The 25,324-nt window shown below is 45.0% G+C and overlaps 1 protein-coding gene across 1 annotated transcript; it reads left to right on the forward strand.

The window, feature by feature from the left end:
- The first annotated feature begins 324 nt into the window (after window positions 1-324).
- Window positions 325-25,324, forward strand: LOC123481245 (protein phosphatase 1 regulatory subunit 12A-like). Its single transcript, XM_045208435.1, has 2 exons — window positions 325-653; window positions 25,179-25,324. The coding sequence occupies exons 1-2, from the start codon at window positions 417-419 to the stop codon at window positions 25,311-25,313; spliced, it is 372 nt and encodes a 123-aa protein (XP_045064370.1). The 5' UTR covers window positions 325-416; the 3' UTR covers window positions 25,314-25,324.

Below are 25,324 nucleotides of genomic sequence, written 5' to 3' on the forward strand. Positions count from 1 at the left end.
CCTATCTCTGGTCTAAGAAATAAAATACATATTTTCTCAAACGTTTTGACTTAGTTTGACCAGTCATCATAAAAACCCTTGAAAAAAACGGTAAGCAATCCTGATAGAACTCACAATGACTAAAATCGACACTATGCTGGTTTTAGAGCTCCTATTTATGATTAATAAATGATAACACTCCCCAACTCTGTCAAGGAATGTACAATCTCCTCCTTTCCCTTTATCTGCTGATGACGTTATACTGCAGATCCTGAGGTGACGTTACTTTGTCTCGCGAGCTTATGGAAAACAATCCAGACGCTCTCTCAGCACCCCCCCCCCTCCCCACCTTCCCACGCCCCAGTGCGCTGTGGGATAGTGGCACTATAAAGTATATCCTCTCTTGGAGAAAGATAAGAAACCCGAGACAGGAGGGGATGAAGATGGCGGACGCCAAGCAAAAAAGGAACGAACAGTTGAAACGGTGGTTAGGGTCGGAGACAGACATCGAGCCTCCTATTCTGAAAAAGAAGAAGACGAAGGTGAAGTTCGACGATGGCGCCGTGTTTTTGGCTGCCTGCTCAAGCGGCGATACCGAGGAGGTGCTCCGAATGATTGACCGGGGTGCTGACATCAACTACGCCAATGTAGACGGTCTGACTGCCCTCCACCAGGTTTGTCATTTACAGCTATAAGCCTAGACACTGCCCATACAATAGTACGACAACCATATGTCTTGCCAAAGATAGTAGCTAACGTTTCCTCCTGCCACAGTAATGGAGAAAGGAGTCATTCCTACTGAAGCTCAGTCTGTTTACCTAGCACGCCCGTCTTTTTTAGACGAGAGATAGGGCCATATCATTTGTTGGGCTGTGTTGATTGAATTGGATCAGAAGCGAAGGGGTGGATAAACTCATAAAATACCTGATTGGTAGCTATTCTGTTTGGGCTAACTAGGTATGTTAAATGTATTCTTAGGTTAGCTAATGTTGAAAATATGGATAGTTAGCTATTTGGTCTTTGTATATCATCAACTGATTCAAACATCCATAGTCAGGAAGAATGACGTTGGTTGGCTTGCTAACATCTAACCAGTTACTGTAGCTAGCTAGCTAGGCAAACCATTATTGGAACTGATCTGTCGCCCTGCCCTGGCTAGCCTATAAGCTATGAAAGATAGCTTAACTCCATACTGTTGGTTTGTTGTTTAACAAATACTCAATTATTACAGTCGTTGACTAGGTTAAAACTAATTGTGTTGTATTGGAGTCAATAGAAAGTACAGAAAAGTAAAATATTTTGTTAGTTGCTAGCTAACGTGCTGCAAGTTGGATAGCTAACGTTGGCTAGCCTGTGCAAATGGTGGAAAGAACGTTTAGCTAGCCAGTGTGGCACTGTTCGTTACCAAGCATAAGCTTGACTGTAGTCAGTCGGCAGTAAAACTCCATTCAAATTAAGTTAACCAAATGTCAGTTTGGATCACGTCGAAGCTGTGACATACAACAATATTTTAGTTGGTTGAAGTGCTGTAATATGTTCCTGGATGTGAGGATGGGGTGCATTATCACAAATATGTTTAGCAACAATAGCAATGCCGCAGTCTCTAGTCTAAAGGGCAGGACGACTGTAACTAGCTACAGTCATGACACATTTATATTTTCAAGAAATATTATCTGTGGTTCATAGCAGATGTAACTAACTAGCCTACCTTAGGCTAGCTACAGTATCATTCAACAGCCCACTACAAGCTAACGTTAGCCCCAGGAGCCACGTCTTTTGACATTCTGTAGCGACTCCTATCATTTCAATAATAATAAAATAGCAGATTGATAACGTTGCAATTTGTATCTACATTTTGTAATTGCAATTTGAGACTTCCCTGGATTCAAAGCTGTTTTTTCAAGTGTGATATATTACACTACAGATTACATTACATGTATCCAAATGCATGCATGTATTGCATGTATCGGGTTTGGCCTAATTTCCTTTGCTGCTCTGGTAAGGTAGGCACAGCCCAGTTATTTTGATATAATAATAAATAATATGCCATTTAGCAGACGCTTTTATCCAAAGCGACTTAGTCATGTGTGCATACATTTTTACGTATGGTTGGTCCCGGGGATCGAACCCACTACCCTGGCGTTACAAGCGCCGTGCTCTACCAATTGAGCTACAGATATATGGAGGATATAGCTATGCATAGATCTGTGCAATTTGATTATAGGCAATCTGCATGGATTGGCAATCATCAAAATTTGTGGTGTTTCAAAGTAGTTAGGACAGTCTACTTTTCAAATAGCCTAGCTAACAAGCTAACTAACATTCTTAGCTTAAAACTAGGTACATGCTCAGAATTAGAATCATAGCTCATTTTATAAAGATTGTTACACTTTGGAATTGGCGATTGGCTCTAAATTAGGCTAGCTAGCCTATATCCTGCAGATGTGTTCGGATTGCAATGTTGCATTACTAACATGGGTTTTGCTGCACAGTAAACTGTTCTGAAGTCGGATAACAGCTGACACATCTCTCAGAGAGAATGTGAGGTTTATATGTCAATACCTGTTGCTTTCAGCTGTCTGAAATAAGCCAATCCTAGGTTTTTGGGCTGTTAATGTTATTAGTCAACACTTTAGCCTACATTATGGCAGGTGGAGCACCAGCCTGTTACCCTGAATACTGACAACAAAACAGGGTGCCCATGGAAGCCAGAAGTCCTCTAAGTCAGTGGAAAGTGTTGTGCTTTTAGGCTATTGTTTTTTTTAAACAGCTACTACACATAAACATTTTAAGTCATGCGATTGTTTTGTGTCATTGTAGCCATAGAATAACTAACACGTTAACTGTTCATCAAAGGTTTTAACACAGGCTTAAATGCAAAATTGAGAAAATGTAGGTCTGTCTTTCTCCCCAAATGCATTTTAGTAAAGTCTGAATGAGTCATGGTTTATTGAAGAAGTCTTGCACGCTCAAACTGTCTTGAACCTTACATCTACAATGATCTCATCACCCAGATCACCTGCACTTTCTCTTAAGTAGTGTGATGTGTGCATCTTTTATAAACAATGTTATTGCCGGGCAAGGCTGTATCCCTCAAGGCCCATCTCAGGGTGTGGAAGTGGTGCCGTATCCCTAGAATAGATGCTGCCTTATAACTAGTTGACTTTGGGGGGATGAGGAGGAATTCACACAAATGATTTTGTCTTATCTGACATTAGAAAGTCCCTAACTAGTAGTGCATGTCTCTTAATCAGCCTTTCTTTAGGGTGACTGAGTTGGTCTTCCTTTCAACTGGAATTAGTCAGCTCCCTGCTCTGTGCAGGCTCACTGGGTGAAAACATTGCCTTTTTTTGGACTGGGGTCCACTCCAGGGATGAGCAGAGTGAGGAAAGCATTTGCGATGCAGCGCGTGAGACCTAACCATGTCTGGAGAGACTTGGAGCAGCTTTGTGTTTGTGTTCCAGCATGTGATCCCTGGCTTCAGGGTCTTGGAAAAGAGTTGAAGGCGATATAGGGATTCGCGTTTAGCGTGCTAATCCTAGGATTTCAGGAAGGCCTGGCTGATGTTGGTTTGCTCAAACTAACAGAGATTTGGTTTAGGGATGTGCACGGTTATTCAAATATCCGGACGTTAGTATTCGAATACTTGTGAGTGTTCATTAATGCATTTTCTAAAATAAAATATCCATGTGACATTGTTACATACAAGAATACCATGACATTTGAAAATACACTAATAAATACAACAAACCTTTCAATGTAGTTTTTTGATGTTCTCCCCATAAAGACTGGTAGCATTCAGGTGTTGTGTTGGCCAATCAAAGCAGCTCAATGTGTAGTGACTTCACTATTGCAATGCAAGATGGAATAAAATGAAGTGATTAAAAGTTAGCGAAATGAGAAGTAGGTTACTACGAGCAACCAACAGGTAGGCAGTTCTATCAGAATGGGGTTGGGGAGAAAGTGCAAAATGTGGCCTCAATTAGCCTAGCTAGCTATAGTTGGCTAGCTTAGCTTCTCTAGGCTAATCTAGTCAAGATGGGCACTGTTATATGGGATGATAAATAACATTGTGGCTTCTACAAGCTAGGTAGTCTTGGCTGTAGCCGAGTAGCGTCACTCTGCCTCAGTCTACTCACTCCCATCTCACCGGCACCTCCGCAGCTCCCTCGCGCAGCAGTGCTCAGGTAAAAAATATATGTTAAAAAAACAAACAGCCACATGTATTTCGGATATCCGACAAATCTAATTTTATTGGTCACGTGCCGAAAACAACAGGTGTAGACTTTACAGTGAAATGCTTACTTACAAGCCCATTCCCAACAATGCAGAGTTAGAAAACTAGACAAACGTATGCTATAAAAAAAACAGTTCTTGATACTATTCCAATAGTGACATTTTTGCAAACCCCCATCTAATGTGGCTCAGTTTGGGTTGCCTCTGTTTGTTTTGGTTGCCACGTTAATTGTCCCTGATGGCTTTGCTAATCATTATCCACGTTGGGAATCTCTGCCTTCAAGGAGTAGGGCCAGTTGGCTTAGAGAATGAAAGTAGTCAGAATGAATGGTTAATGACTCCCCTCCTATTAGCAGGAGGCCAGTAGTGGTAATGCACCCTAGTCCTGGTCTTCAATGGAACTAAATCAAAGTCTAGTAAGCTAATACTCCACTGCCCACCCCCCATTCATTGTCAACAAGCCTCATATTTTCATTGGTCCCTAACAAGTCTTCTTCGAAAACACCTGCCTCTTTATTGGGTGTATAGGATTAGTAGTCATCAGCCTGCGGTTTGGCTAGCCTATTTATTTATAGAGTCAAACATGGTGCCACGATTCACCACTACTGTAATAATTGGCTTAGTAGTGAGACTACGGGTGGCTTTAACATTACTCTAATGCTGCTACCATGCTGGTACCTGAGTGACCGCTGACCTGCCAGGCAGTGTAGGCTAAATGACATGGTAGAGTGGCAAGTCTCCTTTCAGTTGCAGCTGTAGAGCTGTTATTTTATCTGCAACAATTGTTTATGGGGGCTGTCGAGTGCTGATGACATCAGAGGCCATTGACATGCCCTGAACCATGTCCCTTCCTGGTGACAAGGCAGTGACCCCTAGCTTTTGTTGTAACAATGCTCTGTTTTTACACGGAGGGTCACTCACTCCTCCTCGGGTGCAGTGACTGCACTGCACTCCCGCCACTTGTGAGTGCCAGGTTATAAATACCACCTGCACCAGTTCCTCTCAGTATAGCTCGGTTTGAGGAGATTATTCTACGTTTGGGTATGAGTCACCGCCACACATACTCTGGACCACTTAGCTTTGTACTGGCATGCATTTGGAGTTTATGTGGAGTATATATGGCCAGTCTGGCTTGAAAGGGCTTGTCTGTGTGGAACAGATCACCTACTAGAAATACTGCACCAAACATCGTAATGTAAAATTGCACGACTAAGATCTCTTTGGTAAAAATGTCAAAATGACATTTCTTGAGTTAGATTAATTCTGAGTATTTGGTTACGGCGTCTTAATGGACAAACGGTACTATTGTCGATTTTTTTTTTTCTCTTGTTTTTCAAACACATTTATTTTTAAGGGAGTATGTGAGAACTCTCGTTCGGCTAGCTGAGTTTGGTGAGGCACCAGCCGATATGAAGCATGCTGAAGCCTTTTCTGCTGGCACACAAGCCCTCGCACCCTGCAGCCATCTAGGACCACTGAGTAAACGCTTGACTTGAAGTCGATGTGTGAAGGGCGAGGAAATGCATATAATGGTGCTACTATAAACCAGAATTGTAACGCTTTCCATACAGTTGCTCCCCGTCGGTGAGAGGAGGTACAGGGAGTTGTGAATGAGGGGGCAGGACTGGGGAGAGATGTTTGTAGATATGCACTGGATGGGTAGCATTCCGGCCCTGTCGTCCTGGCCTGTGCATTCCTCGCATGACAGTAGGTGGAAACCATGGCAAAGGGAGAGCAGAGCAGGCATTCCTCAGCTGTCACCTAAACCCCCCCACAGTCCTACTCTCCTCTTTCTGGCCTGCCTGCCTGCCAGCCTCTCCCCAGGCGATGCCAGGAACCAGCTAACTACTGCCTAATGTGCCCTATCAAGGCAGGGCCTGCACAGGGAAACAACAGGTGTATTCACCCATATCTGGCCTTTCTTTTGAGTCATCCACATTGTCTATCATTGGTAATGTACTTACAGTATATAGCCTAGCTGGTACAGTTATTGTTAAGGATTACATTTTTACTGGCTTTAAGTAGCTTTTTGTAAGTTGTGGTTTTGACGTCATGGTGAAGGTTTTACGACATTGGGATAGGCTCGATAAAATGCCAACTGTTCACTTTTTTACCTTAGCAACAGTTTACCTACCACGCCCTCACTATCGGTGTGTGAACTCTATTAACAATGTAACCATGGCAACGTCTCATGCCAAGTTGCTAGTGGCTTGTCGGCAGATTTGCGTACATACATAGTTACATAACCACTGACTGAGCAGAGTAGCCAGCAGCAGTTTAGAATCACATGGACTGCCTGAATCTTGAAATGGAACCTATGCAGACAGCAGTGTATGGGGCCTTCACTGCAGTTCCACCCAAAGCAGCACCAGTTACATTAACACATTACATAATTGCTCCAGCCCCAACCCTGAATCATGGCAGGAAGCACAGATTCTGACTTTCAGTAGTTGCTGAGAATTTTTTGTTGTTGCTTGAATTCAATCTCTTGATTAATTTTGGAAAATGTACTTGTTGACTTGATATTTTGATGGTCTGGCCTTGTAAAGTGTTGTATTCGCACAGATCTTATTGCTGAAATATTAAGTTCTGGAACATTTCTTCCACCAGTCATGCAGCGTTCTGTTTTGGTTCTCAAGGCTGTAAACTCACTTACCCTGGAGGGAAGCGGAGAACGTTTTTGGTTACCACGAATCACCTGATCCGAAGTGAGAGTTGGTGTGTGTCGGGACCTGAAAGCGCTGCCCAATTAGGGCTAGATTAAGTTGACTTGGGATGAATCGAGCTGTGTGACTTTTGATGACGGGGGAGCACCATGTTCCTCTCATTACAAGGGACATTTGCCGTGGTTCACCTTTGAAGATAATCAAAGGAACGCCGAACAAGACTGAATACTTTCAGTCACTGTTTATTTTCCATACCAAGGCCCAGAAGATAAAGAATGCAATTGCTTAGTTTTTGTCTCAGACTACTTGCTGCCTTTTCTATTCCTAACCCTAAACCAAAGTTGGAGGTGGCCTGTTTGACAGTGGACTGGGTCTGCAGGCGCAGGGTGAACACAGCACATGGCACTGTTTGGTTTGTGGAGGAGGGGATGCTTACAGTGGAATGCCCCACTTCCCTTGTTGAAACCACTGAGGAATGGTCTGAAACCCCTGCCTCTGGTGTTGGGCCCTGTCAACAGAGGCTGTTTAGCCCTGCCAAAGGTCAGTGGCATTACAAATGGCAGCTCTGAATTAAATGTAGGCTAATTGTAGCCATTGGGGTTTATGGCGAAGGGGGTACTGTAAAGCTTGATTACCTTATATTTGTGATGCGATCACAGTGATAATTCGTCACCGTTTGTCAATTTTAAGGCCTTAAACATTTGGTCATTTTTGGAGGGCTTTTTAAAACCACATTTCATTGGTGGTTGAGGTGAGTTCAGCCCTTACTATGTAAAGCTCTTTTAAGTACCTCCAATAGAAAGGCACTATAGAAATCCAATCCATTTAATATTATAAATAAAAATAACAATTTGACCACCCCTTTTGTTGTAGCTGAAGTTTAGGCTTTCTAGTTGACCTGCCCAAAGGCAGCGATTCATGCATTTTATAATGTGAATAGCAGCATGAGAATTGAGAATACATTAAAATGTCACTCAATTATTTATAGTATGGAATTAAGAAAATCCGAATCGTATTACTCTTTGTCTATGCGTTCAGTCTGTCTTGTAGAAAGGTTAATGGCTAATACAGTTTGATGTTTTCATAACCTTAGCAGTCGATTGCTTGTCAGTTTTATGGACATTAATTACATATTATAATTCAAGCATTACGGGTCACCCAACCCAATGTTGGTTCAACGTTGCCTCTGAATCATCAGCACAACCGTCACGCCTCTAGCCTGTGACAACTCTAATATTAGAAAAGCTCACAGAACGTGCACATTCTACCTGTTTATAATTGGTAGGTCTTGCTCTGTCAGGCGGGCACCGTCTAAGTTTTCATTGAAGTGTTTCTACAAAACCTATAATCAAGTGCAGGAAGTCCTCGTGTCGTTGCTCTCGACTGCTTCTCAACATGTCGGGTAGTCTGCTTATCATGATACGTCGGCATGGCTTCCTTACGCGATGTCAGTCAGACATATTAGAAAGCAGACACCTTCCATGTCTGTTCAACTCAAGATTTTCTTGGATAGTTTGCCAACGTTACCTCAAATAAAACAAACCCTTGCATATACATTTTTTTTTAGTTATAAACACTCACATTTTCTTGCGACTTATTGACACCCAATTTCCTGACGCTTTCATTTTGAAAGGGCTTTTAGTGGTAGGGACTGTCTGAAGTATTTGAGACAAGCGTCACCGCAGGTTGAAACTGGCTCACCTGGGGTTGAAGGTAGAATTCCTCAGCAGGGGTGTAAACTCAACCCTCTTTTGCCACGTATGTGCTCAGACAGACGTGACAGCCAGGCAGTGGAGACGGACTTGACCTGTCACACACTGCTTCACCTTCCGCCAGAAGCAACCTATAGGCTAGGTGCTCTGCGGATGTCGGCCATGATCAAAACGAGACGGTGAAGCTGGCGACTCGGCTATAAATTAAAGGCAAAGTGACGGTTGATTTGAAACCAGAAGCTGCCATTGATCCACACCAGTGTACCACCCTCTCCCACATGCGTTTTGATGATATCACTGTGTTTTCCTGTACATGCAAACGATTTCTCACCTGAGTGAGAAGCTATAGATCTCCCACTATGTCGTCAGGGCTCCTCGGGTCGCTGAGAAATTGTCCCGGCACATAGACCTGTTGACAACATCTGTGTAAGAAACTGGGATGAGAACCTGCAAAGAGCACTCACTCACTCATCTCCGGCCACACTCGGGCTTTAGCATAGTATTGAGCTGCTGCAACATTTTAGTGGGATGACTTCAGCAGCTTGTCTGTTTTATTCACCCTGTGGCACAGTCTCCTCTGTTCTAGATTGGTCTTTAAACCATCCCAGGGTTGTTTGCTCTCCAGTAGCAGTCACATGCCTCACTCTGAGTGTGGGTTTATAAGATGTTTTTGAACCGAAAACACCTGGACGCTGAAGACTGAATTCCTCTGTCTTATGCAGCGAGGAGGACAATTATGCCCAGAGTCTGTTTTGTTGTTGTCCTGGGAGGGAGAGGTTACATTCTTTCCATTAATCTCAAAATGGCCTCATCTTTCCAGCCAGTGAAATTGGTGGACCAAAAACTGTACTGACAGGTACAGGAGTCGCATTAACGCAGAATTCTGCGTTTTTAATGCAAGAAGGAGAACGCATATTAAATATCTTGCTGCGTTTTGTAAACGCAGATCTGAAATGTTCTTATTGTAATTTCTGCTCAGCATCAGACTAATATTGTGACTCAAAATGCCTGTTTGTGAATTGTCATCTATCAGCAGACAACGCTCTAACTGATGTGTAGATACTTTCCTCTGATAAAATGCAAGATTAACTTCAAGCAAATCATTAGGAAATGTAGCAGGCTACATTCTTTCTATGATAAACATTAGAAATACGATGGCCTTTTATTGTAAGCAATATACAACGCAGGTGAAATTGTTTAAAACATTCTTTGATCTGCATTTTGAAAAGGCATATCCCTGAGGTAAAGTCCTTATTATAGCCATGGTGAAGGACCATAAGATGTAGGCCTAGGCCACCCTAGAATATGTGAGTGAAGGACCTACAATTTAGTAGACATGACAGCCTTCACACCCCTATGTGGTTTCAAAATGGGCTCCTTGCCTTGCCTATAGTCAACCCAGTACACAACAAACTCTTCAGCTACATTTGTACAGGCTAACCAGTCTGCCTCTTCCCCTCAGCCTGTGATTGATCTAGTTTTGTACTGAACTACCACCAGACTGTGTGCCAGTGAAATTGCTGCGTGCAGTTGTGCAGGCAGGGCCTTTTAATTATGTGCTGTACTGTGCGTGTGTGCTGTGCTTGTGTGTGTGTACTGTGCGTGTGTTTTGTATTTGACTGCAGAGGAAAAGCAGTGTCAGTGAATAGAGCTGGGTGTCAGAGTGCTTGGCTTGTGAGTTTTGATGGCTGCAGGCATTGGACATCATTCAAAACCACTGATTTTATTTACGATCCCCAGGTACAGTAATTTAGTGGTGCCATTAACACCGCTGAACAGACCAACAGAGTAGAAAACTATTCAGAACAGGAATATACTATAAGTAAAATGTACTCTTATTTTCACTCTGGTGCCTTTTTGAAATCCGAATGGACATTTTGGTTCAAATATTTTTCACAGTTCATTTCCTAATATTGTAGACTTGATTTTACATATTTTGTAGAGCGTGAATATTGTCCAGTCAGAAAGTCTAATTGAGCTTTTATCCCAGATGTTGATAGCCTGCCAAATTAATAATGAAATGAACCAAAAATAAGCAGACTGCCCTACTGTACATGTGCCGGTCTGGAGAAAGTAGGCTACAGTCGGAAGCACAGCAACGTCAATCAAGAAGTGTAGCCTTTTTAACCCAGATAAGTGACCTCTTTCACAAGCAATGAGCCGTTTAGCATACATTTACAAAATGTATAGAACTCTTGGTGTACCAGTAATTTTGGTCTGATTTAGTCTCCTCAGACCGCACTGGAGATTCATGTGATCCTTCCAATGTAGTTGACATTTTCTGAGGCTCAGGGAGATTAGGTGTGCCTTTGGAAATCCCAACGCCCTAGTCTCCACCAGAGTTTTGCTCTGCTCAGGACTACTCTAGTAGATTTTCATTGGCTAATTAAAGGTGTGCCCTGCCGTCGTTGTCCGTTTTGAGAGGGCAGGAGGACTGACAGGAATGTTTCTCCTCTTCCTAAATGGGGGGAATAGGATGTAGAGGGGGATGGGGGTGTTGGAGAGATTTTCAGGCAGAGGAACAGGAAGTATTTGTTTATTTTTCTCATTTCCTCGTCGAGGCTCCACAAGTGAGCACAGCTTCAGCTACTAACTCCTATTGCTTGCTTTTATCACTGTAACCCCTCCCACCATTACCCAGCATTCGCCCCACAACCACCACCACAGAACACACACCCAGCTCCTCTCCTCGCCCAGTCTGCACTATATGCCGCTCTCACATTGACAACCCTCCTAACTGTGTAAACTATTTCCTCATCTAGTACTGTGTGGCTTAGCTCTTTGAGGAAATCACACTCTGATGCTTATCTGTGTCTTGAGTTGTTCTTTCCCAAGAGCAGTCTTTCGGTAATACCAGGAATGAAAGAGATCATGTCTTGTGAGCTAGGTCTAACAAGATAGGCAATGTAATGTGCGTGGTGGTCCCATGTGAGACATTGAGTTCAGATCACATATGGAGGTGTTGACGATAGGGCAGGGGACAACGGCTGGAGCCTTTACTCCAAAGGCTATGGAGGTGATCCATATTTTTCAACCGTAATGGCTATGGATTTGTTGAATGCCTGGCGGGCAGACACAAGCATACACACTGTCCCTTTAACCTCTGGAGTTCAGTCAGTGCTTGCCTGGAGAATGACATGAACAACAGGCTTCATCAGCACTTTCTGCAAATGGCTGTATGTTAACCCACAATGCACAGTATTAAGGGAGATTGTGCTACACACACGCTTGTGTTTCTGTGGCCGTCTGACCTCGTTGTCCCCCCCCATGCCCCCCACTCATTTGCCTGCCCTCTCTCCTTGGATCCCTGACAGTAACAGCTCATGGAAACAAACTTGGCTCTCAAGCAGGGCTATTGTTTTGGCTGGCGAGCATGAGCCCAAGTGAAATGTATAGTTACAATCTCCCTGGACTTTTTTTCTCTCTGCTTCAATCCTGGCCTTCTTTTTCCATGGGAATCCCAGAGCCATATATGGTCGTCCTCGGCAGCAGTGGAGACGGAGGCAGAGTTCTCTCAGTGTAGCCGGGTTACGGCTCCCAACAGGGCTCATCCAGTGGAGGAACCCAGCTGGCTGCCCTGCAGCGCTCCCCCAACCGTTCCCCTGGCCTCCTGCAGTAGCTTTGTGCTTTTAAACCACACACACATATTTGCTCCCTCTTTCATTTTCTCTCATGCTCTCTTTTTTTTTCTTTCTTCTCACTCACGGTAAGAAGGAATTCCTTTTGTGGAAGTGGCTGCGTGCCTCTGAGCCGGTGACATAGCCCAGTAGGCGTGGCCAGAGCGTCGCTCCTCGAAGCCCTGAGCCCCGGAGTATTACTTATCTGGGAAGTTCTCCACTGCTATGCTAGACTGTGGCTTGGCTGCAGCTACTCTAGGTGGCTGCGGAAAGGAAGCAAGGTAACGAGGGAGAGAAATGGGCCAGTGTTGGTCTCCGGGAGAAGCTGCTTTGTCTCCATGCTGTTGCTTTATAAGGGAGTAAATTGGGTTTTTCCGAAAAGAAAACAAGGGCTCCACTGTGGATGCCCTATCTCCTGTTATTACATTTAGTTGCTGACTCAAAAAGCCAGCGGGCATATTTGTGTTGTACACGTGATATTTTAAAACCAGGCCTATGATGGATGTTTTGCTTTTTCTGACGGCTACTCAAATGTTGCAGTGCCTTTTCTCTCTCGGCTCTGAAATTAGATGACCAGTTTCGTTTTCTCAAAAGCCAGTGAGGTTTATCCAAAACACATGAGCAGACAGAATGGTGATAGTTGATGCAGAAAAAATACAACAGTTTTTATGGTGTTGATATTGTGACAGAGATAATGCTATCATTTGGGTTCTATTATGTCATGTTTTCAAAGTGCTTGGTGGCTGTGCTGGTGCTTTGATCCCACCCAAAGCCCTGATCACGATCACAGGGAGAGTGACTCAGGCGCCTCTCTGTCGTTATGGGTTTGAACAGCTGCTCAGTCACCACTGTTCTCCACTCATGGCACAAAGTGTTTTGTTTTGGTTGTGGTTTGGTCATCTGTTCTGAGCCGGTTCCTGTGCTAAAACATTATTTATTTTTTTAAACCAGCACTGCCTATGCCATATTTGAACACCCATACGTAGGGCCCTGGATGTTTCCTGGTCAGGAATCCACAATAGAACCTACAGCTAGGGCCCAGATATGATCCTGGTAAAGTTACGTTTGTATTATAGTCATTTAGCAGATGCTCTTATCCAGAGTGACTTACAGTAGTGAGTGCATACGTTTTCGTACTGGTGAACCCACAACCATAGCGTTGCAAGTGCAATGCTCTTCCAACTGAGCCACACTGGTACAAGTCACGTTGTCAGGAAATACCCAGGGTCCTAGCCATGGCTACTAGTGGTTGGTATGACCTGTTGGAGACCCGTTTGCTTGGTGGGTTGAGACCAGGGTTTCCGTTAGCCGGCAATACAATTTTGTCGGCCAATTGTCTTTGAGAAGAAGAGAATCCCATTGCGAAATAATCATTTTTAGCCTATTCATTGATGCAAATACCATTCTATGTAAATACATTTGACTGGTCATGCTTAATTATAGGTTAATTTGCATAATTTAGTGGAATTATCACATGCGTAGAGCATACAGAGCCTTTGAGCGGAAAATCTGTCATACAGCACGAGCTGCTGCTGCATATTTTAGGCTTTCAAGACAACTGGGAACTCAGGAAAAAATACGAGGTCAAATCATGATGTCAGTGATCTTCAGGTCGGAAAGTCGGAGCGCTAGAAAGAGGCCCGAGATCCCGAGTTGGGATTCCGAGCTGGATAACAGTTAAATGATTTTTTCCCAGTCGCAGCTATTTTTGACAACCGTGTTTTCCCGCTAATTGCATTATGGAACAGACATTTGCACGTAGCCTACTGAATTGTGTACATTGCTGCGCTTATAATGTGAAGAAATAAGTTAATCACATTTTTTGCTAACTGTTCTGATCTGTTGCATCAGACTTGTTGCTTTTTAACAACAACAAAAAAGTAGTCTAGGCCTACTGGTTTTGTGAATTTGGGATCTATCGTCTTAAAACTGTTTCAGAGTGTTTTGGAATAGGCTATTTCTTTCATGACAAGCTGACCAATAGAATACGTAGCCTAAACTTTTCTACTATGGTAGATTGACATAGGCTAGTGATTTTTGCTGTTCGTTACTCGTCTTGTTGGCTGAGGAAATGTGGACAGTTATTCTAACATGTTCAAAGTGCACATCAGAATTCGTTAAGAAGGACTGGACATTGTTGCATCCTCGAATTGCATGTTCTATTAATATGAATTACCATATTCCAAATGTGTCATTCTGAGCACCGTGGGTGGATGCCCTAATCAGGTTACGCACCCAATGCATATGGGTCCGGTCAATTTCTTAAATGTCAGGTAAATCTTTAAAATGTTGCCTGTCAAATGTCAGGCGCCACATTTTCCTAACGGAAACCCTGGTTGAGACGTAGTCTACCTGTAGCTGAGAGAACACTAGGCCTCTGCTGTTTCACTCTCCTGCCTCCTGTTTCCGGGCTAGCTCCCACTGGCAACCAGGCCCAGTAGAAACCACTGCATTTACGACAAACGCACCAACCAGGCACATAGAGGTGGGATTTCAAATATGGGCATGTGCCACGGATGCTTCCGTTTTTAATATATAGCGTATCTGAACACTGGCCCCCTCTCATTCAGCACTAGGCATATTCCAAAGGAGCAGTTTTAGGCTGGGTGGGGGGAGGGGTCCTCAAGTGTCTTTTCACTGATGTGGAGTGCTGCTAAAGTTAGCATGGAGCGCTCTGCACGATGACCTGGGAGATAATCAAGCTCCCTAACACCCTTCCTCCCACACACACAATTCTTCTTCACAGTAGCAGTTGGAGGTACAGTGCCTTTTAAAGTATGGAAAAAGCCCACTGTCCTTTTTCCGAACTGTACTATGGGTGGGAGATGGGGTTTGGAAGCTGTCACAGGTTCATTATGTTGTATGAAATGTTTTCATATTGTGTGACTTCATTGCAATAGATAGGAGAACCTGTATGCATAGGCTAGGCTACATTGTCTACATGCATTATATTTTGGGGTAAATTCTCTTGGTTGGAGCATAATGGTTAATCACATTTGAATCAGGTGTAAGTCTTTGAAGTTCATTTTGTGACTTGACAGTAAAAGCATATCTGTTATGGATTGTGGTCATACAGCAAAGTCTTCTGACTAATCATGCAACGTCTGCCTCAAGTCTGGTGATATGGATGACACGCCATTAGCAAGATGTGTTATTTTTGGGGGTTTTGTGTCCCCCCCATCCTGAAGATTGAGGTCTAAGTTAATCTATTATGGTTAATGGTGACCTATGCTTTCAACCTGTCCAATAATATACTCTGAGATTGTGGAGATGAGCCCTGGTACCTTGCTGAGAGGTCTAGCAGCAGAGAGAATCGTTTCTATCTGTTGACCATAACGGGTCATGAGAACAGCGGTGGGGTGACCGAAAACTCAATGTCCAAAAAGAGAAAGAACTCTTCTCTCCCCCGTTCTCAAGATTAGCTTTTGATCTTGTACTTTCGAGGTCTGCTCCGTGCATTGCCTTCGGGGGACTATCAGAGCAACCCCAGTGTGCTTTAATTTAACTATTTTCTCTATTTATTTATGTTTCTTACAAAGGCCCGACAAGACTGAACTCTCGTCCTCTTTTGGGCTTGGTTGCCACAGCAACGGCACGGGCTCTCTCAGGGGGCGGACATCATTGGTGCATTTTTTTGTGGTCGTGCTCTGAGAACGGCTTTGCCCATCTCCGCCTGCTAGCCGGGGCTCTTGAATTCCTCTGTATTATTTTAGCATTAGGCTGGCGCATATGGACACTGTATTCTTTCTGCTCTTAATGTTTCCATATTTATCCCTGCTGCTCGGGGTGGGTTTCTTAAGTTAATCTATAGATGGTGCCCTGTAATCAGCCCCATGTGGGTACCCTAAATTAAAGAGAATGTGTGAGGCGCAAAGGTCACCGCTTCACTTGCCTTGTGGTTGGAGAAAGTCTCGACTGCCCGGGGACAGTCGCTCCTTGTAGCCTGAGCTTGTGAAAACAGCCAGCATGAAGGCTACCTTCACGCATTTCTTCCAGCAGACGAGGTTGGTTCTGTCATGTGAAACGTATAAACATTCCGCTGGTTAGTTCCCAACTGTTTTCACCATTTAAACCACGATTGACAATGCCAGGACCGATACAGAGCATTCGCTCACTGATGCACGCTGATATGACTTCCTGCAGTCAACACATGGACAGCTACCTAACAGGGCCATGAGTTGGAGCCAGTTGGCTGTGCTAACATTGTGGTTTACAGTGTGAGCCCTGTGTGTTTGTATGGATCAGGTTTCACCGGGGAGCTTAGGCTCTGCTCTCTGACTGCAGGAGACAGCCTCTACCTCCCACCCTCAGTGCTCTTTCATGAAGTGTGCACTCATAGCCACTTCCTGACACATGCCGGCTGACGTTCCACTGATGGGAATGGGTAATCACGTGTACACACCTCCAATAAACACACACACGTTTGATTTAGGAGTATTTTTCAGTGTTTTGAAAAGAGTATCGGTTAGAACAGTTCTGTGTTGTAGTGTTAGTGTTGAAAGTTCCCTCCGGTGAAAATAAGATGCTAAGTGTTCTGTCACTTAGCAGCACTGAGATTGAGTGCAGACGAGTTAAACATGAGGTTAATTCCCACGCTGTTTCAAACTCTAAACACAAGCAGGCCTCGTAGGAATTGATCAACTATGATATGATATTACAGTAGCCGCCGCCTCTTTTTATTTCAAATATAGAGATTCATAAGAATGTTACGGAGCTATGTATCTTTATAGAAATGCAAAAAACGATATTGCAACTGGTAAGGATGATTACATCTCGATTTACTTGAACTTAATTGAACATAATCAGCTAGGATCTCTTGCTAGTCAGTCAGTAACGCAGAAAGAGCATCACTACCTGGCTTGGGGTGGAGGTGAACGTCATGAGATGACAGCTACTTTGCTATTCTCCCTGGTCGAACCGTTTAGTGGATAAACAGGCTGTTGTTTTCAGAGGGAGAGGCACGTACGCTGTAAATTTTTGGGCAACCTGACCAAATTCACATAGAAATGTGAGTTTTATAGATCAGTCATTCTCATTGAAAGCAAGTCTAAGAAGCGGTAGATGTGTGCTATTTCTATGCTTCAAACAGCTGAAAATATATTTCACAGCGGTTTAGATGGCACAATGTTTGTCCACTACTTGCTTGTTTTGTCGCAAACTGAAACTAGGCGACCTATTAGCATTTTAGCATCCAGGAAATGGCATAGCGATTTCTGCATAGTGCATCTTTTTAACTCTTGACCAGTGAAGTGGGGGGTCCTGTCCTACTGTGCATCATGGATTCATTTACTAAAGCTCTGTAAGTGTTTACTTCCCAGAACCCCTCTCTTCCTCCATTAGAGAAAGGCATTCCAAGAAAGGCCACCTTGCCCTCAGCCCCTTTCCTGGCAGGCTAGCTTTAGTGGATGCTATGCTATATGGCTAAAGCACCTGCTCCAGTGCAGTGATATCCAGCGGAAATAGCGGCGGCTGTGTTTCCCCCTCTCTCTCTCTGTGTGGCCACCAGCCAACCCTGCTGTCTCAACATTGCGCTAAGCGCTAATGAAAGTCACACTGCCATATAGAAATTCCCCCTGGGCCAAGGGGAGCATGCTAAGGTGCAGTTTGCCGGGATGGGATGATATTTTACCCGGAGCGTACAGCGTTCCAGGCCTGACTTTGGAGTTGTCCTCTGCAGGGATGGCTGGGGAGAAGGATCCAGCCCTTATATTTAGCCTCATGATGAAGTGTTTTACCATTTAAAACAATTTAACAAACTGTTGCATTCATGAGTTTTATTGACAAATGTCAATAAAAAAATGAGGTCAGCGTAAGCACAAACCAGAGAAATGAATTAAATCAATTCTGTAAGTAAAGAAATGTTTCCTCAGTAGGAAATGTCCAACTAGTCAGTGACAACAGTTTGACAGCAACTGTGACTGAGTTTATTACAGTATTAAAGACACTATGTGCTGGGATTTCCCATAATCTATGTAGAAGAAACTCTCCTAACAACTTGTGTAGCGTTTTTATTTTATAGTTTGTAATGCAAACCATTCGGACCCGGCCCCAGGCCCTTTCGGGACCTCCCTTGTCTCATAAACACAGTTAATCACACAGACTAATGGTTGGTATCTACGGATGCAGAAGAAGTAGACTAATCCAATGGTACAGGCCGGAAATATTTCAAAGCGGTTTGAAGTCCAAAACGTGCCTGTGTTAGTGGGACTCATTGGGTTAAGAACCTGCTGGAAGGGAAATGGAGAAGTAGCCCCCGCTGCTATACTCAGCTGGTGTCTTCATGTTATGTCGTGTTAATAATACTGAAGAGGGTTGTGCTGTCCAACATCGCTCCGTGTCGTTGGGTAACGCTGGATTGAACTGTGAGTCATGATGGCTTTTAGTCAAACATTTTAAGATGATGCTACATGAGTTTTTGTATTTATTTTGCGATTTCAAGACACAGCATTGCCCTCCCTCGCCCCCCCCCCCTCTCCCTGTCTGCTGTGTTGTGCAGACTGCTACCTGTGTGACAAGGCCTGCTCTCTAGCTAGACCACTGGCCAAACAGGTTTGAATGGCTACGTGTATGTTGCCTGTGCAGTGTCTACAGTGTTTCCCCTATATTCAAATCGTTTCCACCGCTGCAAAAAAAGTAAGTAATAAAAAGAAAAAGGGTATGTATTCCCCCCACCTACCCTTGACACCACCGCTGAAAAAAGTTTCTCCTAGGATTGTTTGTGTGGGCTGTGAGTGCAGAACAGGCCTGTCTGTCAGGGGTCAGTGGCGGTGTGAGGTGGGCTTTACTCACAATGTCTCCTATTATTGCCTGCATTAATAGTCAGATATGCTCCCTCTCTCTCTCCCTATAGTGTGTTTAGCCATCAAATAAAGATGGCTTTGTCTGCCTTGTTTGGCTTTAACCACCGAAACGCTGCTGAAATCTCCCGTCAGTAAAAAGATGGTTCAACTGGGGAACAGCGCCGGAAGAAGATGGCTGCCGTTTTACAGCCCTCTAACCAATTGTACTATTATGTGTGTTTTTCCGCGTTATTTGTAATTTATTTTGTACATAATGTTTATGCCATCGTCTCTTATAACCAAAGAGAGCTTCTGGATATCAGGACAGCGATTACTCACCTCGCGTTGGACGAACACTTTTTCTTCAACGAGGCGTTCGCGAAGGATATTCTACAGACTCCAGACAAGGCCCAGATCCCCGTCATTCGCGTGAGGAAGAGACGGAGATACCGTGGACGTAGGTCGGGGTGCCTTGTAAAGATCCGACGGCGAACGAGTAAACTGCCTCTCCCATCAATCCTATTAGCCAACGTTCAAGCTTTGGATAATAAAATGGACGATTTAAGATTACGGTTATCCTACCAACGGGACATTAAAAACTGTAATATCTTATGTTTCACGGAGTCGTGGCTGAATGACAACAATGACAACATTCAGCTAGCAGGCTATACGCTACATCGGCAGGACAGAACGGCAGACTCGGGTAAGACGAGGGGTGGCGGTCTCTGTATTTTTGTAAACAACAGCTGGTGCACAAAATCAAATACTAAGGAAGTCTCAAGGTTTTGCTCGCCTGAGGTAGAGTATCTTATGATAAGCTGTAGACCACACTATTTACCAAGAGAGTTTTCATCTATACTTTTCATAGCTGTCTATTTACCACCACAAACCAATGCTGGCATTAAGATTGCACTGAATGAGTTGTACAAGGCCATTAATCAACAGGAAAACGCTCATCCAGATGCAGCGCTCCTAGTAGCAGGGGACTTTAATGCAGGGAAACTTAAATCCGTTCTACCTCATTTCTACCAGCATGTTAAATGTGCAACCAGAGGGGAAAAAACTCTAGACCACCTTTACTCCACACACAGAGACGCATACAAAGCTCTCCCTCGCCCTCCATTTGGCAAATCTGACCATAACTCTATCCTCCTGATTCCTGCTTATAAGCAAAAACTGAAGCAGGAAGCACCAGTGACTCGGCTAATAAAAAAGTGGTCAGATGACGCAGATGCTAAGCTACAGGACTGTTTTGCTAGCACAGACTGGAACATGTTCAGGGATTCTTCAGACAGCATTGAGGAGTACACCACATCAGTCACTGGCTTCATCAATAAGTGCATCGATGATGTCGTCCCCACAGTGACCGTACGTACATACCCCAACCAGAAGCCATGGATTACAGGAAACATCCGCACTGAGCTAAAGGGTAGAGCTGCCGCTTTCAAGGAACGGGACTCTAACCCGGACGCTTATAAGAAATCCCGCTATGACCTCCGACGAACCATCAAACAGGCAAAGAGTCAATACAGGTCTAAGATTGAATCATACTACACTGGCTCTGACGCTCGTCGGATGTGGCAGGGCTTGAAAACTATTACAGACTACAAAGGGAAGCACAGCCGCGAGCTGCCCAGTGACACAAGCCTACCAGACGAGCTAAACCACTTCTATGCTCGCTTCGAGGCAAGCAACACTGAAGCATGCATGAGAGCACCAGCTGTTCCGGGACGACTATGTGATCACGCTCTCCGTAGCCGATGTGAGTAAGACTTTTAAGCAGGTCAACATTCACAAGGCCGCAGGGCCAGACGGATTACCAGGACGTGTACTCCGAGCATGTGCTGACCAACTGGCAAGTGTCTTCACTGACATTTTCAACATGTCCCTGACTGAGTCTGTAATACCAACATGTTTCAAGCAGACCACCATAGTCCCCGTGCCCAAGAACTCTAAGATAACCTGCCTAAATGACTACCGACCCGTGGCACTGACGTCTGTAGCCATGAAGTGCTTTGAAAGACTGGTCATGGCTCACATCAACAGCATAATCCCAGAAACCCTAGACCCACTCCAATTTGCATACCGCCCCAACAGATCCACAGATGATGCAATCTCTATCGCACTCCACACTGCCCTTTCCCACCTGGACAAGAGGAACACCTACGTGAGAATGCTATTCATTGACTACAGCTCAGCATTCAACACCATAGTGCCCTCAAAGCTCATCACTAAGCTAAGGATCCTGGGACTAAACACCTCCCTCTGCAACTGGATCCTGGACTTCCTGACGGGCCGCCCCCAGGTGGTAAGGGTAGGTAACAACACATCTGCCACACTGATCCTCAACACGGGGGCCCCCTCAGGGGTGCGTGCTCAGTCCCCTCCTGTACTCTCTGTTCACCCATGACTGCATGGCCAGGCACGACTCCAACACCATCATTAAGTTTGCCGACGACACAACAGTGGTAGGCCTGATCACCGACAACGATGAGACAGCCTATAGGGAGGAGGTCAGAGATCTGGCCGTGTGGTGCCAGGACAACAACCTCTCCCTCAACGTGACCAAGACAAAGGAGATGATTGTGGACTACAGGAAAAAAAAGAGGACTGAGCACGCCCCCCATTCTCATCGACGGGGCTGTAGTGGAACAGGTTGAGAGCTTCAAGTTCCTTGGTGTCCACATCACCAACGAACTATCATGGTCCAAACACACCAAGACAGTCGTGAAGAGGGCACGACAAAGCCTATTCCCCCTCAGGAGACTAAAAAGATTTGGCATGGGTCCTCAGATCCTCAAAAATTCTACAGCTGCACCATCGAGAGCATCCTGACTGGTTGCATCACCGCCTGGTATGGCAACTGCTTGGCCTCTGACCGCAAGGCACTACAGAGGGTAGTGCGTACGGCCCAGTACATCACTGGGGCAAAGCTCCCTGCCATCCAGGACCTCTATACCAGGCGGTGTCAGAGGAAGGCCCTCAAAATTGTCAAAGACTCCAGTCACCCTAGTCATAGACTGTTCTCTCTGCTACCGCACGGCAAGCGGTACCGGAGTGCCAAGTCTAGGTCCAAAAGACTTCTCAACAGCTTCTACCCCCAAGCCATAAGACTCCTGAACAGCTAATCATGGCTACCCGGACTATTTGCACTGCCCCCCCACCCCATCCCTTTTACGCTGCTGCTACTCTGTTAAGTATTTATGCATAGTCACTTTAACTCTACCCACATGTACATATTACCTCAACTAGCCGGGTGCCCCCCGCACATTGACTATGCAACGGTACCCCCTGTATATATAGCCTCCCTACTGTCACTTTATTCTATTGTATATATAGCCTCCCTACTGTCACTTTATTTTTTACTTCTGCTCTTTTTTTCTCAACACTTTTTTGTTGTTGTTTTATTCTTACTTTTTTGTTTAAAATAAATGCACTGTTGGTTAAGGGCTGTAAGTAAGCATTTCACTGTAATGTCTGCACCTGTTGTATTCGGCGCATGTGACCAATAAAATTTGATTTGATTTGATTTGATTCCCGGTATTGCTCCCGTTGCATTTCTCAGCGGCTCCTATATTGGTCAAGGAATGCATCGTTCCCCCCCCCGTCCTTGACTTTAAACAGTGGTAGTGTCCCTCCTGCGTCAGTGGGTGTCTCTCGCAGGCCGCTGAGAGATGCCAATGTGTGGCTGTGACAGAGTGGGGCAGCCAGGTATGCCAGTTTCCCCACAACCCTTAAGCTCTGCCAAAGGACTGTTAGCAAAGGATGACACTCGCTGTCTTCTTTCCTCCTCTTCCACATCCTGTCCCCCTGGCTGCCATGCTACTTGTCCCTGTGATGTGGGCAGTAACTCTGGCACCTGTCAGCTACAAACAATTACAGCCGTTAAGGGATTACCATTGTTGGGCTCCTGTAGCCGGTGGGCTGGGCCTCTGTAGGGGATGAAGCAGTGAAGAGGAGGCTCAGGAGGGGGAGTAACAGGAACTGGCAGTGAGTTCTCCTTAAGGGGCATGGTAGCGGTCAGAGAGAGAGACAAGACTGAGGGGGAAATGGTGGACACAAATCAACTGACCTAGATTGCTACTACCTTAGTTTCCTATAGTATCAGTCACCTGCAGGTATGAGACTTCAGACGGTGCAGAATTGGGAAAAACACCAGTCTAGCTGTTTGTATACCATCTACATTTAGCTACATTATTTTGGTTTCTGCATTTAGCAGAAACTCTTTTCAATAATGATCTTGTGTGTATCTAAGGGATGGTGACACCGAGGGGTGACTGAACTCTTGACAGACAGGCCTAGCGTCATCTTGTCACTCAGCCAGAGTTTGGTTGTGAGCAGCTGTGTGGAGCGCCGTCTGTCTCTCTGTCCGCCCTGCAGCAAAGTCAGACGAGCCCAGCCAGCCAGTGAGTGAAAGGTGGATACGCACCTGGATGCACTCTTCCAAGCAGCTGGCTGAATAGCTTATATCCTACCCCCTCCCATTACACACACACACACACACACGTGGGGATGTGGGAAATGTCCCCATGAGGGAGAATTTTCCTTGTTTTAGTATCCTTGCAGGGACTTTGGGGGATTTCAGGTACCCATGAGGATAGTAACACACACACACACACACACACACACACAGTCCCAGATAGGAGCGGCGAGGCCCATGCAGACTCCTCTCCAGCCCTGGCCATGTACGACGCTTGTAAACAGCCCAAATTTGGACAAGGATTCCAGCCAGATAGAGGTGTGCCCCAGACGTGAGTCCGGTGTGTGTCCACCCCCCCCTCGCCGCTTTTACCGTCATAGCAGCTCGCAGAGAGAGTTGGAGACTTTACAGGCAGCTTTTAGAAAAGGGGAAGCCACGGTCTGAACGTTATCAAGAGATCAAGGTTTTGGGACGCAAAGCAGGGATTTGAAGTCCCAAGTCCTGGGTCTGAAAAGGGATCCCAGAATGACATTTAGCAGTAGTAATACCAACAGGATTGTTGCCATATCAACATAGCATTGAAATATATAATGGTGTCCATTTTCAGAATACCATGCATTTTGCGAATCATGTCCACGTTCTTTTTTGGGGGGGATGGCTTCAAAATGTTGCGGTGGAAAGAGTTGGTGCTGTCGTGACTGGAGATATTCAGTAGCATGAGAGTAGGGGGGCGTTTTAGTCGAGTGAGGGTAGGGGGGCCTTTTAGTCGAGTGAGGGTAGGGGGGCCTTTCGGGCATTCCCAATTTGTGAAATCCCTGCCACTTACTGTAATAAATGAGATCTGAAACTGTTGCCGTCAAGTGTTTCACTAATTTGGTCCAGCTTTAATCCTGTCATTCCTGTGTACAATGTTTTGCCCAGCCAGGCCTTGTTTCTTTGTTGACAGTCACCTTGTTATCTGTCTGGCTTTGAAGCGGGTGACATTTTAACCCCTAGATCGTCATTGAGGTCACTGCGGCGCTGGACCAGCAGCCCCTAGTCCTCTGAACAGAGTGTCTCAACTCTCTCTCTCTCTCTCTCTCTACTACAGATAGTTGGCCTTTGTCATCTCTTTTACCTCTCAGCCTCTAGGCAGGGAAAGCCCCCAGCTAGCATGCGCACACAGTTGCTGGCTCACTCCCACATTTCATTTATTGTACTGTTATGGTTTCTCTTTGGATGTAACCTAAAATTAGCAGATTAGTCTATACAGCCATTTTGTAGTGTCGTCGCTTAGGCCTAATGTTTTTCCCTTCTCATGTTTGTGCTCCTTGCCTCTCAAGTCCTGGCATGAGTATTTGAAGGGTAAGAAAGCTCCTTTTTGAATTTCTGACTTACCGGTTTCTTGTTCTTAGTATGCATAGGATTAGCCTATTCCAGAGGACTAAATACTACTGAGTCGAGGGTATAATGGCGAGTGCGTTTTGGGTAGCTCAATGGTCTTTTCTGTCTAACCACATTTCACTGGAATGAAATATCAGTCATGTTGTCGAGAGCGGCACAAATCTATAGATGCAGCCTTTGAATGGGACAGCCTAAAAGAGGAAGTCTGAAAAGTCAGTGTACATATTTTTTGCATATGAGCTGTCGGAGAAAACCCAAAACATCCATCTCAATAGCAATAGTACGCACGGAGGTATTCCAAACACCTCGGCTATGTCCTGGCATTTTGGGCATGCTACCCCCGCCAACATTCACCAACAATTTCTATTTCTCTCTCCCTCCTTCAGGCGTGCATAGATGACAACGTGGACATGGTGACGTTCCTGGTGGAGCATGGGGCTGCCATCAACCAGCCCGACAATGAGGGCTGGATCCCCCTCCACGCCGCAGCCTCCTGTGGATACATGGACATAGCAGAGTAAGTACAGCTGCT

The sequence above is a fragment of the Coregonus clupeaformis genome, chromosome 28 (assembly GCF_020615455.1).
Source record: "Coregonus clupeaformis isolate EN_2021a chromosome 28, ASM2061545v1, whole genome shotgun sequence".
Taxonomy (NCBI): Eukaryota; Metazoa; Chordata; class Actinopteri; order Salmoniformes; family Salmonidae; genus Coregonus; species Coregonus clupeaformis.

What these genes read in the sequence shown, in the direction of transcription:
- LOC123481245 (XM_045208435.1), top strand. Translation starts at nt 417, where the DNA reads ATGAAGATGGCGGACGCCAAGCAAAAAAGGAACGAACAGTTGAAACGG. An exon ending in GTCTGACTGCCCTCCACCAG is followed by an intron (nt 654 to 25,178) that starts GTTTGTCATTTA and finishes TCCCTCCTTCAG; the next exon opens with GCGTGCATAGATGACAACGT.